The 17888-nt window shown below is 35.2% G+C and overlaps 1 protein-coding gene across 2 annotated transcripts in view; it reads left to right on the top strand.

The window, feature by feature from the left end:
• The window catches only part of HOMER1 (homer scaffold protein 1), a 124354-nt gene extending 111771 nt beyond the window's left edge, over window positions 1-12583 (top strand). For both annotated transcript variants that reach the window (XM_060143183.1, XM_060143182.1), the window contains one exon: window positions 9675-12583. In XM_060143183.1, coding sequence (XP_059999166.1) covers window positions 9675-9863 — 189 coding nt within the window. In that variant the 3' untranslated portion in view covers window positions 9864-12583. The remainder of the gene's footprint in view (window positions 1-9674) is intronic.
• The last annotated feature ends 5305 nt before the right edge of the window (window positions 12584-17888 follow it).

Below are 17888 nucleotides of genomic sequence, written 5' to 3'. Positions count from 1 at the left end.
CCATAAAAGGGGAAATCAACAGTAACACAATCATAGTAGGGGACTTTAACACCCCAGTTTCACCAATGGACAAATCATCCAAAATGAAAATAAATAATGAAACACAAGCTTTGAATGACACATGAAACAAGGTAGGACATTCCATCCCAAAACAACAGAATACACTTTCTTCTCAAGGGCTTATGGAACATTCTCCAGGATAGATTATATCTTGGGTCACAAATCAAGCCTTGGTAAATTTAAGAAAATTGAAATCGTGTCAAGTATCTTTTCTGACCAAAACACTATGAGACTAGATATCAATTACAGGAAAAACATCTGTAAAAAATACAAACACATAGAGGCTAAACAATACACTGCTTAATAACCAAGCGATGACTGAGGAAATCAAAAAATTCCTAGAAAGAAATGACAATGAAAACACGACAACCCAAAACCTATGGGATGCAGCAAAAGCAGTTCTAAGAGGAAAGTTTATAGCAATACAATCCTACCTCAGTAAACAAGAAACATCTCAAATAAACAACCTAACCTTACACCTAAAGCAATTAGAGAAAGAACAAAAAAATCCCAAAGTTAGGAGAAGGAAAGAAATCATAAAGATGAGATCAGAAATAAAAGAAACGAAGGAAACGATAGCAAAGATCAATAAAACTAAAAGCTGGTTCTTTGAGAAGATAAACAAAATAGATAAACCATTAGCCAGACTCATCAAGAAAGAAAGGGAGAAGACTCATCAATAGAATTAGAAATGAAAAAGGAGAAGTAACAACTGACATTGCAGAAAAAGAAAGGATCATGAGAGATTATTACAAGCAACTGTATGCCAATAAAATGGACAACCTGGAAGAAATGGAAGAAATTCTTAGAAACGCACAACCTTCAGAGACTAAACCAGGAAGAAATAGAAAATATAAACAGACCAATCACAAGCACTGAAATTGAGACTGTGATTAAAAATCTTCCAACAAAAGCACAGGACCAGATGGCTTCACAGGCGAATTCTATCAAACATTTAGAGAAGAGCTAACACTTATCCTTCTCAAACTCTTCCAAAATATATCAGAGGAAGGAACACTCCCAAACTCCTTCTCTACGAGGCCACTATCACCCTGATACCAAAACCAGACAAAGATGTCACAAAGAAAGAAAACTACAGGCCTATATCACTGACGAACATAGATGCAGAAATCCTCAACAAAATACTAGCAAACAGAATCCAACAGTACATTAAAAGGATCATACACCACGATCAAGTGGGGTTTATCCCAGGAACGCAAGGATTCTTCAATATACGCAAATCAATCAATGTGATACACCATATTAACAAATTGAAGGAGAAAAACCATATGATCATCTCAATAGATGCAGAAAAAGCTTTTGACAAAATTCAACACCCATTTATGATAAAAACCCTCCAGAAAGTAGGCATAGAGGGAACCTACCTCAATATAATAAAGGCTATATATGACAAACCCATAGCCAGCATCGTTCTCAGTGGTGAAAAACTGAAACCATTTCCACTAAGTTTAGGAACAGGACAAGGTTGTCCACACTCACCACTATTATTCAACACAGTTTTGGAAGTGTTAGCCACAGCAATCAGCGAAGAAAAAGAAATAAAAGGAATCCAAATCAAAAAGAAGAAGTAAAGCTGTCAGTGTTTGCAGATGACATGATACTATACATAGAGAATCCTAAAGATGCTACCAGAAAACTACTAGAGCTAATCAATGAATTTGGTAAAGTAGCAGGATACAAAATTAATGCACAGAAATCTCTTGCATTCCTATGCACTAATGATGAAAAATCTGAAAGAGAAATTAAGGAAACACTCCCATTTACCTTTGCAACAAAGAGAATAAAATACCTAGGAATAAAGCTACCTAAGGAGACAAAAGACCTGTATGCAGAAAACTTATTATAAGACACTGATGAAAGAAATTAAAGATGATACAAATAGATGGAGAGATATAGTATGTTCTTGGATTGGAAGAATCAACATTGTGAAAATGACTATACTACCCAAAGCAATCTACAGATTCAATGCAATCCCTGTCAAGCTACCACTGGCACTTTTCCCAGAACTAGAACAAAAAATTTCACAATTTGTATGGAAACACAAAAAACCCCGAATAGCCAAAGCAATCTTGAGAACGAAAAATGGAGCTGGAGGAATCAGGCTCCCTGACTTCAGACTATACTACAAAGCTACAGTAACCAAGACAGTGTGGTACTGACACAGAAACAGAAATATAGATCAATGGAACAGGATAGAAAGCCCAGAGATAAACCCACACACATATGGTCACCTTATCTTTGATAAAGGAGGCAACAGTGTACAGTGGAGAAAAGGCAGCCTCTTCAATAAGTGGTGCTGGGAAAACTGGACAGCTACATGTAAAAGAATGAAATTAGAACACCCCCTAACACCATACACAGAAATAAACTCAAAATGGATTGAAGACCTAAATGTAAGGCCAGACAATATCAAACTCTTAGAGGAAAACATAGGCAGAGCATTCTATGAGATAAATCACAGCAAGATCCTTTTTGACCCACCTCCTAGAGAAATGGAAATAAAAGCAAAAATAAACAAATGGGACCTAATGAAACTTAAAAGCTTTTGCACAGCAAAGGAAACCATAAACCATAACCATAAACCACAAACCATAAAGGTGAAAAAACAACCCTCAGAATGGGAGAAAATATTTGCAAATGAAGCAACTGACAAAGGATTAATCTCCAAAATTTACAAGCAGCTCATGCAGCTCAATATTAAAAAAACAAACAACCCAATCCAAAAATGGGCAGAACATCTAAATAGACATTTCTTCAAAAAAGGTATACAGATTGCCAACAGACATGTGAAAGAATGCTAAAGATCATTAATCATTAGAGAAATGCAAATCCAAACTACAATGAGATATCATCTCACACTGGTCAGAATGGCCATCATCAAAATATCTAGAAACAATAAATGCTGGTGAGGGTGTGGAGAAAAGGGAACCCTCTTGCACTGTTGGTGGGAATGTAAATTGATACAGCCACTATGGAGAACAGTATGGATGTTCCTTAAAAAACTAAAAATAGAACTACCATACAACCCAGCAGTCCCACTACTGGTCATATACCCTGAGAAAACCATAATTCAGAAAGAGTCATGTACCAAAAGGTTCATTGCAGCTCTATTTACAATAGCCAGGACATGGAAGCAACCGAAGTGTCCATCAACAGATGAATGGATAAAGAAGATGTGGCACATATCTACAATGGAATATTACTCAGCCATAAAAAGGAACAAAACTGAGTTATTTGTAGTGAGGTGGATGGACCTAGAGCCTGTCATACAGAGTGAAGTAAGTCAGAGAAAAACAAATACCGTATGCTAACACATATATATGGAATCTAAAATTTAAAAAATGGTCATGAAGAACCTAGGGGCAAGATGGGAATAAAGATGCAGACCTGCTAGAGAATGGACTTGAGGATATGGGGAGGGGGAAGGGTAAGCTGGGACAAAATGAGAGAGTGGCATGGACATATATACACTACCAAACGTAAAATAGATAGCTAATGGGAAGCAGCCGCATAGCACAGGGAGATCAGCTCTGTGCTTTGTGACCACCTAGAGGGGTGGGATAGGGAGGGTGGGAGGGAGGTAGATGCAAGAGGGAAGAGATATGGGGACATATGTATATGTATAACTGATTCACTTTGTTATAAAGCAGAAACTAACACACCATTGTGAAGCAATTATACTCCAATAAAGATGTTAAAAAAAGAAAAAAAACCTAAATGTAAGGCTAGGCACTTTAAAACTATTAGAGGAAAGCATAGGCAGAACACTGTATGACATAAATTACATCAAGATCCTTTTTGACCCACCTCCTAGACAAATGGAAATAAAAACAAAAATAAAAAATGGGACCTAATGAAAGAAAAGCTTTTACACAGCAACAGAAACCATAAACGAGAAAAAGACAACTCTCAGAATGGGAGAAAATATTTGCAAGCGAAGCAATGATAAAGGATTAATCTCCAAAATATATAAGCAGCTCATGACCTCAATATCAGAAAAACAAACAACCCAATCCAAAAATGGGCAGAAGACCTAAACAGACATTTCTCCAAAGAAGATACACAGATTGCCAACAAACAGGTGAAAAGATGCTCAACATCAGTAATCATTAGAGAAAATCAAAACTACAATGAGGTATCATCTCACACCAGTTAGAACGGCCATCATCAAAAAATCTACAAACAATAAGTGCTGAAGAGGGTGTGGAGAAAAGGGAACCCTCTTGCACTGTTGGTGGGAATGTAAATTGATACAGCCACTATGGAGAACAGTACGGAGGTTCCTTAAAAAACTACAAATAGAACTACAGTACAATCCAGCAATCCCACTACTGGGCAGGTACCCTGAGGAAACCATAATTCAAAAAGAGTCATGTACCACAATGTTCAGTGTAGCACTATTTACAATAGCCAGTACATGGAAACAGCCTAAGTATCCCCCGGCAGATGAATGGATAAAGAAGATGTGGCACATATATACAATGGAATATTACTAAGCCATAAAAAGAAATCGAAATTGAGTTATTTGTAGTGAGGTGGATGGACCTAGAGTCTGTCATACAGAGTGAAGTACGTCAGAAAGAGAAAAACAAATACTGTATGCTAACATATATATATGGAATCTGAAAAGAAATGGTTCTGATGAACCTAGGGGCAGGACAGGAATAAAGACACAGACATAGAGAATGGACTTGACACCGGGAGGGGGAAGGTTAAGCTGGGACGAACTGAGAGAGTGGCATGGACATATATACACTACCAAATATAAAATAGATAGCTAGTGGCAAGCAGCTGCATAGCACAGGGAAATCAGCTCTGTGCTTTGTGACCACCTAGAGGGGTGGGATAGGGAGGGTGGGAGGGAGGGAGACTCAAGTGGGAGGGGATATGGGGATATACGTATGCATATAGCTGATTCACTTTGTTTTACAGCAGAAACTAACACTACACTGTGAAGCAATTATACTCCAATACAGATGTTAAAAAAAAAAAAGATCTCATGCACTGAGGAGTAAACAAACCAAAAATACAGGTACAGTGTTAAACAATAGTGGAGGTGACAGACTTCTCTTGTTCCTGATCTTTGTGGAAATGCCTCTAATATTTTTCCATTAATTGAAATGCTGGCTTTACCACTAAAATATAGGTATCTTACCATATTATGAGAGTGGCTAATTCCTATTTTCTTGAGTGTTTTTACCACAAATGAGTGAACTTTGTTAATAGCTTTTTTAGTATCTATCTAGATAATCATAGTTTTTATCCACAGATCCATTGATATGATTTATTAATGGATTTTCTAAAACTGAACCACATTTGCATTCCTAGAATAAATACCACTTAGCTGTGGTGTATCATTTTATTAATGTGGTACCAGATTTTTGTTCCCTGTTATTGACAGTTTTTACATGATATTCATTTGTAATATTGGTCTGTAACTTTCTTCCATTTTCAGGTGGGGGCTGAATTTATAAGATTTAGGTATCAAGGCTATACTAGCTTCATAAGATAATTTGGACGATTTTGTTTATTTTCTATGCTCTGGAATAACTTATATCATATTGGAACTGTCTGGTCTTTGAAAGTTTAATAGAACTTCCCCTTGAAACCATCTGGGCCTGGTGCTTTTTATGGAGTAATTCCATGATTACTCTCTATTTCTTCTGCAGATATTGGGCTGTTTAAGCTTTACATCTGGGTTTTCAATATTCAGTGGGAACTCTTATAATTTCTTATTTTATATAGGTTTTTTTTCTTTCTTAAGTAATGATATGTCTATTTTAAGCTTTTTGCGAAAGGAGATTTTGACTTATTAATTAGTGTTACTCTTTCTGTCCTCTACCTAATGAATTTTTACTTTTATCTTTATTTCTGCCTTTTGTTTTGGTTTACTTTTTTATTGTTTTCCTAGCATTTTGAGAAGGGAATTTAATTCCTTTATTTTCATTTTTATTTATTTGTGTTTAAGGCTATAGATTTTTCTCTGGTCATTGCTTTCATGTGTCCCATAGATTCTGACAGTGTTTCCATTATCGTTATTTCTTGAAATTCTGTAATTTTGGTTTTATTTCCCTTTCACGCTAGAAGTGTTTAAAAGAACGTGTTTTAATTTGCTTGTGGAAGGGCCTTTTAGTTTTATGATTTAGTTACTTATTTCTAGTTTTACTGCATTGTGATCACAAGGGTTTGTTTATGTAATGTCTGCTTTGCCTAATTTACCGATTTTTTGTGTAATCTAGCATATGATCAATTTTATGAATGCTCTTTATTGATTTTGTAGTTTAAGACTTCTATATCCTTACCTTTTTTGTTGTTGTTCCTCTTGATCTGTCCTATATTGAGAGTGGAATATTAAAAGCTCTTATCAGTGTACTTTTTTCTATGTCTCCTTAGACCTCCTGTAGTTTCTACTTTATAAAGGTGGCTACTGTGTTTCTTGGTACATAAACATAATTGTTATATCTTCATTGTGTGTTGTCACTTTTAGCATTAAAGGTGTCTTTCTTTGCCATTTTTTCTACCACTATTACAACCCCTGCCAGGTATACCTTTGCCCATATCATAATTTTTGGACTTTCTAAATGAATTTCCCAGTGGAAGGACCATTTATTTTATGATTAGCTATCCCCAAAGTCCCTTTCTCTTCTTTTTACTCTCAGAAGTATGCCATTCCAAGGTTGCCTTCTCGAGTGTCCTACTATATACTGTGAATTCGCTTCTTGTAGGCTGCTCTGGTCTACCAGGACTTTTTGTTTTCCACCAGTATTTTGGCACTTTCAGTGGTCTTTCTCTTTCTTTGGATTATTAGAGTTCAGTCTTAGGCCTTTCATTCTCCTCTTCCTTCTTCTGTGCATTTCCCCACAACCCTGCCTTGCCCTCTGCGAAGAGAATAAGAACTTGAGAAATATCTTTGCTAGAAACTGGTGCTTATATCTCCTAATTATAGGTAACTTGAAGTTTGTATTGTTCTCTTTCTTCTAGTTGAAGTCGTGGAATTCGTGTCATTTTATTTGTTCTTATTATTGGTTTACACAGTTTGGAAAGATGGTTGAAAGATTTCAGTGCACACAGTGATTTCCTCAGTTACACAGACGTCTGTTCTGTTGACTTCTTTGTTACCAGTATCTTCCTTCTAGAATGCATGCTCCATCAAAACAGGGCCCGTCTTTATTTTCTACTTTATCTTCAGTGCTTAGTATGTAGAAGACACTCAGTAAATAATTGTTGAATAACTTCTTCTTTAACCCATTTTTCTGTTGAATTATTAATACTTGTTTTGATGATTTATGTCATGTTATATATGAAGGTTAATAATCTAATAGAACAATAATTTATCTTTTAAGAGTTTAAGGTGTGAATCAGATATCAATAAAGACAATTTTTTGTAGCTTTTATTTAGATTAAATGATGCAAGATTTAAATTTATAACCTGACCTGGTCCCATTGATGGTGGTAATAATTGTCTACATTTTTTTAATCACTGTAGTGTTGTAGACTCCATATCTAACAAATACAGAGCATTTGTATTTATATACTTTCAGTTACTGCCTTTTAAAGCACCCTAAAGGGATTTAGCAAATTCTGGCCTTAGTGCTTTATCTTGGTGCCCCTGGCATATGCTCACCTATGGGTAAAGGGGAAGGGGAAATAGTAGCACAAAAATGATAATAAGCAGAAGAATGAGTTGGGAGGGAGAATAAAAGTCAAGAAGAAGGGATGGAAAATATAGACAGAAGGTAGAAAACTGGGACATGCCACCAATCAGTTTGCTTCATACTGATCCTGGGTTGTCTGTTCTTCCTCTGGGATCTTATTCTCTGCCTCAGAATAGACCAGCACCAACAGCATTGTATTGGATCCCTTTTGTTACGGGCCTAGTGAAATTCCTCCATCAGAGAAATGGCTTAGAGCACAAGACTCCTGGAGAGAACAGCTCAATTTTAATAGCTGAGGGAATTTGGTGTTTTGCTTGCTTCCACTGAAAATGGTTGGATGTTTCATTGATTGGCAAGGAGAACAAGGAAGCCTTTCATTTTTAAGGACGGCTTTAGAGGGCAAACTGGGTGGTGCCTGGTGAAGTGGGTGTTTTCTAGTGAATGACATTTGGTCTATTTTTACAGTTGGAAACATTCTACAGTACTCTTAAGCTTATTGTTTAAGCAGGCAAGAGAGCATGCTGTGCAATCATGAGTGGAATTTTTACATTTGATCCCAGGGTCTGTTTTCTCCCCCATAGTTTAGAGCCTCCATGAACTTGGCTTCTGAATTTATAAATATTTTATTGGTTTCAGAATCTGCTCTCAGTTTACTTATCTTCACCTTGTAGATTATTCAAAGGAAAAAGATTAGAAACATACCTGCTTAACATCTAACAGTAAATACTTTAAGATTAGATTGGAATTCCCTAAATTCTTTCTTTATAAGTCATTATAACTGCTTTCTTCCTTTTTTTGTATTTTCCCAGGCTCTTCCGACTCATCTGTGGTGTCTTTTTGCTTGAGCTTTGCTCTTAGTTAAACATGTGAATATTTCTTTGTGTTGAGAATGCTAAATCAATGGTTACTTTCTTGTATGTATTCAAGTCAGTTTTCCAATTATTTTTCTCAAAAGTTTAATTTTGCTGGTATTATAGGACAATTACATTTTGGAAAGAAGTGCTCATAATCCCAACAACCAGAACTGTTTCCTATTTTCTGTGTGTACTTTAATTCCTATTGTTTGTCCTCATGCATACTAATTTTTGCCTCGTTGCAGTGTGCTGCTTCATGTTCTGTTATTTTCATTTAACGTTTACCAGATTGCCTTTCAATAATTTTTTAAAAACAATCTACTGTCCTTCAGATATATAGTAACTTCTAAATAATTTTTAAGTATGCCAGATTTTATTCTGTTTAAAAAGTTAAAAATTTTTTTGTTGTCATGAACTTTTACTTCCCTTTTGTTATTTTTTCTTTCCTTAATCTGTAGTATATTGGAATTGTTAGTTGTATAATTCTCTTATATGTACAGTTATTATATATCTTCACTACAGTTTTTAGCAGGTGAGCTATATTCTCTACCGTATGCATTCATTTGATATTGAGGCAAAACAAAGAATAATTAACATATTCAGAGGATCCTAAAACCTTATTTGAGTCATTTTTCTTCTCTACATCTTTCTCCAAAATTTCCAATAAGGAGAAAAAATTAATTTGTCTCTTTTTCTCTGCCTTCTTTCATCTGAGATTGCTAACAGTTGTGCCAGAGGAAAAGAACATGGGCAGAAATAGAAAAGAGACGCAGATAATCCACTAAATGGGTCTTCGTCCGATCTCAGTATTTGAAGTGCCTAGACTAGTGTTGCCTGGCACAAAGCAAGCAGTCAGGAAATTTGTGTTGGGGGGACAGATGTATTCATGAACAAGCCAATCAATAAAACCACATGTATTTCTCAGATGGCAAAAGCTAAAAACCTCCTTAAATTGTATTGAGACTCAGAAGGTCATCCTAATTATGAAACTGCATTAACTACCACAATATTAGTCATAACAAAAGTTATATTGTTTAAGTCTTAAACTGACACACATATATATATCACACTTTTGTTTCTAAAGGAAGTAGAAATTCGGAACAAAGACCTGGAGGGACAACTGTCTGACTTGGAGCAACGTCTGGAGAAAAGTCAGAATGAACAAGAAGCTTTTCGCAATAACCTGAAGACACTGTTAGAAATTCTTGATGGAAAAATCTTTGAACTAACAGAATTACGAGATAACTTGGCCAAGCTACTAGAACGCAGCTAAGGAAAGTTAAATTTCAGTGCCAATTGATTAAAAAATATACTGTCTCTCTTCATAGGACTGTTTGGGCTCTGCATCAAGATTGCACAAAAAATTTGAATATCCCTTGTCCAGGAGGAGGATCTTTTGAAAATTGGAATTGTATATTTCAGTGTAAATTTTAGAGTTCAGCTTGTAGCTAGTTGGGGAAAAAGAGATGAAAAACTTGAACTACAGATTACCTCCATGTATATTATTGGCCATAGTTAACTAGAAAGTTATAAACAGACACTTAATGCAATCTTTTTTTCTGATATTAGCCAATGGGAGAATTAACAAATGTCTGGGTCACATCCCCTTTTTGTGTTCAACACAGTGAAGGTTATCTGCTTTTTAAATTAATTTATTTATGATATCTAAAGCTGTGTTTTGTGCAAAAACTTAGTGATGAAAGCCCTGTCTTTTGTTGTAATCGGAATAATTTCTCAGGATATTTTTGCACTGCTGGCAGCAGTGCCATTACCAATTAATTCTTGCCAGGAGTGAGAGTGAGCTGCATCTTTAATTGAAACATACTTACTATAACTGGGTGTATAGAGTTCTTCCCTTTTTTTATACTGGAAGATATTTCACTCTGGTGACCACTCTGGTACACTCTGGTGTTCTCTAATCTTGTCTGCTGTATAGTTTACTTTTCCATATTGATTCCATGTATTTATGAGAAGATATTGTCTCCCATTTTATTACACATTTTAAAGCCAACTAATGAAGGCAGCTGAGTCCCTCCAAAATTTTTCTTTTTAAATTTCTAATAAATTTGACACACAGTACTGAAATACAGCAGCCCGTCACTGGCGGTCTGGTCTAGCAATGTTAAGTATATTTACAGAATATGCAGTTACATTTATTTATATATTTTGCAAGAAATCTTTTCTGAATGATTAATGCATTTCAATTTACAAATAATAATGGTTGTTGGGAAACTGTTTATTATAGATCATTTTAAGGTGTATAGCTATTTTAAAGGCGATCCATTTCCATCGAGCAGCCAATCAGAGGACTATTGGGATTGGAGCCGTGTACTCTGTCTGGGTCTTCACATCAACCACGTCTCTAGTCAATCCTCACAAGGCAATATTCTAAACTGTTAACTAGGCATTTCAAAACAGGAATTCAATTCAGCGGGCTCTTCTCAGTGAACAGGATTTAATGTTGTTTTGAGGTAATTTTAAAGGACTTTCAGCAAACATGCATTTCTTTATATATTTCTTTTAAGAAACTGTTTTAAAAGTAAGTCAAGTGCTGTCTAGTCTGCTTATGGAGTAGGAACTGCATCAGAGTCCATATATTCTTGCTGTCCAATGCTTGTGACGTTGAGGAGGGTTCTTATTTAAAGTGTATGCTTGAGTATCTGACTCCATGGAGTTTACAAATGCACTGACTTTTTGTTTGTACCCCAAAACAGTTGAATTGTTAAGTACAGAATTAAGCTGGTTAATCAATTTGTAACCATTTTTTCACTCACAAACAGCTAATCAACACTAGACAATTTTGTTTTATATATATGTATGTGTATGTATGTAAATACATACATATTAATTTATATTAGAGTGAAAAATAAATGGTTTGTTTCTAAAGTTAGTTTCTAAAGTGAGTTTTCAGGTGTCTCTGAAAAGTTTATATCAGACACTTAATCATCTTGTATTATATGTGCTATGATATCATGTAAGTTACCTCCATCTATTTTAGGGTATTTGCCTCACCTGTTTATAATAGGGAGGATAATTTAGGTACACAAGCTCAGAGCTATTTCTCTGATAAATCAGGTAATAAAATTTATTTGATTGATGGAATTTTGAAGTAGATGTGATTTTATCCATCAGTTTCTGAGTAACAGAGCACCAGATTTTAATTAAAATAGGGGATTTAGCACTAGGGATCAGGAAATTTGGTTATGAAGAGTTAAAAATTCAAAAAAAAAATAGGACAAGCTGTTGAAATGGTAAGTGAATTATTTTAATGATGTAATAAGATATTTTTAAATTTTGACATAGTTGTCATTTAATGGGAAAATAACTCACCAAAATGTCTCCACTTGAATTGTATTGATATATGAGACATCTGTAATTCAATATATACATATACTCATATGTATATACAGAAAATTATTTTTACTATTTTCCTATGGACATGAAATCTAAAATTGGAAATTTTGTGAGTTTTTTCCTTTCCAATAGAGTCTAATTTTTTCTTTTTTTAGTGATTCAACAATTTCTTGAGGGCTGCACCTTTAAATTCCCAGCTTGTCATTAGACGTGTACAGTATATGGGATAAGGTGGACACAAGTGCACATATAAATAAAATTTTCTTATTAAGACTATTTTAAACATTCATTTACAGTAGGAGAGTATCTAGAAATCATCATCTACAAGTCATAATTAGTTTGTATGCCTACTGTAGTTTTCTTCATTTCTGTATTATATAAATAAAAGTTTGCATATTAAAATTTGATTTTTCCCAGAGACAAGTATTATATAATGTATATTTAGATCAAACTGTGGTAATATATTTATCAGAAAATAATGTTGGGGACTATAGCCTGAACATGTGGACTTGAAGTGACACAGAAAAGGAGAGCAGAGATTGATCCCATTGTGTGTAAGTTATTATAACTATGAATTCTTGTACAAAAAAACAATTGAAAAAAAGAAAAACAAAAATACAGTTTTTATTTTGAAATACATTTGTTGTTCTCTGGAGAATGTATCTTTTTTTCCTTCAGTCTTTTACAGATACTTTTTAAAAAGCATTTAAGTGATGGCAGCATTTACTTAAATCTTACAGGTGCTACTGGATTTTGCATTAGTGTGTTATGTTGTGAAATCCTAACTTTGACATAAAAGGTTTTATAAGTATTTCCCTGCCTGGAAAATTAGTTTTTGTTTCTCCTCTCTCTCTCTCTCTCTCTTTCTTTCTGTCTTTTTTTTCCTCCCCCTTTCTTTCTGCAGATTAAAAAAAGTTCATGAAGTTGCATCCCTCCTGTCCCTAATAGAAGAACTCCAGCACCACCATAGATTTAAAGTTTTGCTGTCATTGAACTGTTGGGAAGCAGTTAGAGGAAAAACTTACACCTTTTTTTCAAGTGGAACTAAAAGAGATACTCAGTTAAACCACCACCACCTTTTAAAACTCATTTCTTTGCCTTGTTAAAATTAAATGTATTCTTTCACATGTGTGCTCCGGCCTCCCATGTTTTTACTTAACTCTGGAGTATGCAGCTCAGCTGCTGTCTCCTCGCAGACCTGATTTTCTGTCAGCTCTGGAATGCGAGGCAGGCCATATGGGAAAATGTGTTTGGTGGCAGTGGTTTCTTGTTTTCTAAAGAAATCCTTTTGTTTATTTGATATCAAATGATTTTAACATCCTGATATTCAGTGCTTGAAGCCATGAAATAGTCTTCATTGAACTTTTTTCTTCTGGGTATTTAACATTGTTCCTTTATCATTCATGAAGTCAATTAATTTATATAAATCTTAAAGAGGAAAACTTTCAGGTAAGAAGTAGTTGAGAAAGACACATTTTTAAAAAATTTCTCAAGTAGGATACTATGCTATAGTAAGTATTTGTTGAGAAGATAATTTTCATGTGAGAAAATATTGTAAAAGTTACTAGAAAAGGATCATTTTAGAATGGAAACAGATGTATCATTCACCTTACTCTAAATTGTGAAAGTGTATTTTTAACTAATATTCATGTTAAATTGGACCTTAAATTTTTATGGCAGTTTTTCTCTATGGGAAACCAATATATAGGTGTCACACAAATAAGCATAGTTAATGAATTAAAAGAAATGAATGTTTTTCTCTTTTTGTTTATATATTGATATTACCTAGTAAAGTAGCTACAAGTTGCTAACAATTTTATCCAAGGAAAAACTCAGTCAGCACTACACTGCCAAGTGATTTCTGCTTAGTATATTAGATAAAAAAGAATTGAGTTATTTTTACCAAAAACAGGTGACCCAGGGAGAGAAATTGCATCTAGAATAGGGGAAAGGCCATAAGCTCCCAACAGATTTCTAGTCAATTCGTTGATCTCTTTAAGTACGCTTTTTATCTTTTAGATTAAAGGACACATTCCAAAGGCTACCAGAAGTGTATGTGGGTAAGGAGAGGATATTTTTTTGTGAAAACAAAGCCAGCAAAAAGAGTAGGAGCGTGATGACTTCAGTTTTTATCTAAGACACATCAGGGTAGCCAGAGTCACAGGAAGTTCTATTTCCTACCTTGCTGCTGCTTTTAACTAAACAAGTTGGGACTGCCCTAGTGAATTTCAAAGGCTTTCAGAAGATCCTGTCATTATTGTCTGTCAGGATTTATAACCTAATATAAGATTCCTAGCATTCAGACCTCACCATTCCATGGGATTCTGACCTACTTTTGTCAATTATTTTCACGTCAGATCTGCCCAGGGACAGAAATGTTGCTCTGTTTTCTCCTAATAAAACCAAATTAAGATGACAATGGGTGCCCGCCAAAATTAAGCCCATTTCTGTAATATAGAAAAATTTCTTTTGTGGGTATTTTTTCTAACTATGTTCATGATTTTATCTTGTTATCTGTGTTTTATAACTATGTTACTATATATGCATATATATATATATAGTAAGTCATATCTATATGACTTGTGTATATGACTTATTTGATTGTTATACCTTAAGTGGAATGACTGTTTCAGAAAACAGGGCTAGAAAGCAGACGTACTTGAAGTAAATGCTTTCTCAACAACTTCAGTATAAAATGGAATAGAAATGGGTGTTTGTTGAATATCTGCTATGTGACAGGCACTGTACTAACTGTTTGACATTTCATTTCTACGTATAGGGTCCCTGCCAGGGTTTTCCTTTGGAGGGGGGATGAGGGAAAAAGGCTCAAATGATTGCATCTGGTATGTTCCCACAGCAGTCAATCTGGTCATCCAGTCCACTGTCAGAAGGTGGACATCTTATTCATGTTGCTGGTACCATTTTTCCCTTGAGCTTGCCTGTCTAGAATATCTCTGTTAGGACACTTCTTAACTATATATTTTATATTTGCTCTTCTTGAACTTCTTCCTTCAGGCTCCTTTGGTGTTTACAATGCTTGTCATCATTCAGTTGCAAGTCATACTTTGTTTGCAGGTGTTATGTTTATGCAATATGTTTTACTCTCCAGTTTTTTTAAACTTACAGGGTTCAGATAATCCAAGGAAAGTACGTTTCATATGCAGAATTTCAGTCTATAAAATTTAAGTAGCAAACTGTTTATAAAGGCCTTGGGAAGACAATTTATCTCTTAAGTTCCCTAATGAAATAAGTTGTAAACCTGTAAAACTCATCCTCCAACACTAAAATAGTTCAGCAGGATGTGGGTTTTGCAGTCAGTCCTAGGTAACTTTGTGGTCAATTCTGTTTCCACAGAAGTTAAGGCCTCTGTGACTGATCAGGCCATTAGATCATTTACAGAAGTGACTCATGGCCCTAGGTTCTTTAGATGGGTGGTAGCCCTCAATTAAATGGAATCATATAATATTTGTCTTTTTGTATTTGGCGTATTTCACTTAGCATAATGTTTTCAAGGTTTATCCATGTTGTGGCTTATGTCAGAATTTCATTCTCTTTCGATGTTGAATATTCCATTGTATGGATATACCACATTTTGTTTATCCATTTATCTATTGATGGACATTTGGGTCATTTCCACCTTTTGGCTATTGTGAATAATTCTGCAGTGAACATTCATATACAAAGATTTGAGTCCTACTTTCATTTCTTTGAATATATACCTAGGAGTGGAATTGCTGGATCATATGGTAATTCTATGTTTAACTTTTTAAGGAAGGGTTGGGTTTGAATTGAATTAATTAAAAAGACTCATAGAGCAAGGTGTCTTCTCATTGGGAAATCACAGTTGTGGGGTTAGTATTTTGTTAATAGGTCTGTAAGTGATCCATTGGTCTCTTAAGTCATGCCTTCTATTCTCTTACCTAAAATATTTGTTGAGCACCTGGTATATCCCAAGAATTGAGACACAAGAGAGAAGCTCATACTTCAGTGCAGGACACAGACAGTTTACAGTGCATAAGTACTCTGATCAAGAGGACTAGCATGAGGGAGCCCAGAGGGAAGAAGAGTCAAGAAATCTTTTCCAGAAGAGATGATACCTAGCTGAGTTTGGGTGGGAGAGTAAGAGCTAGCTAGTTGAAGGGGTGTGAGAGAATTGTAGAGAATGTGTCGTGTGCAAAGGCTTAGAGGGATGAAAGCATTGAGACATTTAGAAGGTTAGAATGGGTTAGTACACTGACACACAGGGTGTTAGGGAAAAGTATATGGCAAAAGATGGTGATGGAGGAGTAGGCGAAGGGTAGATCAGGAAAGACTTTGTAAGTCATATAAAAGATTTGGGTTTTATTCTGAAGAAAATCTAGAGATATTGAAGGATTTTTTTTTTGTAAAGAAGTGATATAGTGTTAAAATATATGGTTTAAAAGTCTAGTTAGTTCTGCAAATCATAGTAGTCCCTGTTGAGAGGCTGCTTTATGGTGGTTGTGCTGGGATGGAAAAGGTGAAATGGATTCAGAGAGTATTGGGGAGGTAGAATGAGTGGGGCTTCTTTGGTGGAATCAGTAGATGGCAAAGAAAAGAGAAGAATGTAGGATGATTCCTAGATCTCTTGAGTTGGACAGCCAGGTGTTACCATCGCATTTACTCAGACAGTGAATTCAACATGGGGAAAGGGTTAGTTCTGGTGGCGGCAAGACAAAGCAAGATGAATGATGGGTTAGATCTGTTTTGAGTTTAAGATGCCTATGGAATATCCAAGTAGAAATGTAGTTCTAGTTGGAGCTTAGGAGAAAAACATGAGCTGGAGATAGATATTTGGGAATTGTCAGCATATGTATTGATAATTGTAATTGAGAGCATGAGAAATGGGGAGATTACAAGATGAAAATGTCACTTTGAGCCAGGTACAAGACAAGAGCTTGTGAAAGAGACAGAAGGAATGACCGAGAGCAGTGAGTAGACAGAGTGAGGGACTCGTGGAAGCGCAGAATAGAGTAGCCAGATTTCACACGCGAATAAATAAATCAACAAATCAACTCATGTCTTGAGGCCATGATATTCCAGCTGTGTTCTGTTGAGACTCTTCATTAATATTTGATAAATATATTTGAACATAAAAAATTAAAAGCCAACAAACTCAGATATGCAGTTTATAACATTTTAAAATACTGCAATCCAGCAAACATCAGTACCAGGTTAACTCTTTTTGTGCAGATGCCAGACTAAAGCCATCTCTGATAAACTTCATGAAGAGCGCCTTGGTGTTTCAAGGTGAGCTGTTAAAGAACTGCTCCCATTTCTTAATGTGAATCAGGACTTTCTCAATACCGTGCAACTGAAACAAAATACAGAAATAGGGTCTACGTAAGATAATGTCTGTCTTCTGTAAACCCAGTCTCAAATGCCGTTTATGAAAATAACTTCACTTTTCTTATTGACTTATTAAATTAAATGTTACATACCATTCTTTCTGTTAATATATTGGTTTTCCAGGTGGCTGTCATTTCTAAAAGGTTACAGGGGTGAGGGTCACTGTTTCCTAGTAGAACTTGGCTTATTATCTTTCTGTGGCTCAGCTGCCTCCCCTCAAAGTCAAGTTCTAGAGGCTTAAGTGTATTACATGTACCTTTTTAAATGTGTTATTTTGATACTAAATTCACCACTAGGAGCAGATGGCGTTTGTGTTTGCATTGCTATAGAAAGTTTTGAGAGTTAACATTTCTGTTATCTTAAATGATCCTTACTCTTTTTTTCATACTGATTCATAAACAGATAACTGTATACAAATTATCTCTGGTAGAAATTATCTCAAACAAGGACAACAACCACAAAATACTCTCTGTATTTGGTTTTAGAATGCTGTATGGTATATTTGATTTTTATTTCTAGTTTAAGTTAAAATTAGCTTGAATTCCTTGAGTAGACACGGCTTGCACTACTTGGGCAA

The sequence above is a fragment of the Lagenorhynchus albirostris genome, chromosome 3 (assembly GCF_949774975.1).
Source record: "Lagenorhynchus albirostris chromosome 3, mLagAlb1.1, whole genome shotgun sequence".
Lineage (NCBI taxonomy): Eukaryota > Metazoa > Chordata > Mammalia > Artiodactyla > Delphinidae > Lagenorhynchus > Lagenorhynchus albirostris.
This window is presented reverse-complemented; position numbering and strand designations above follow the sequence as displayed.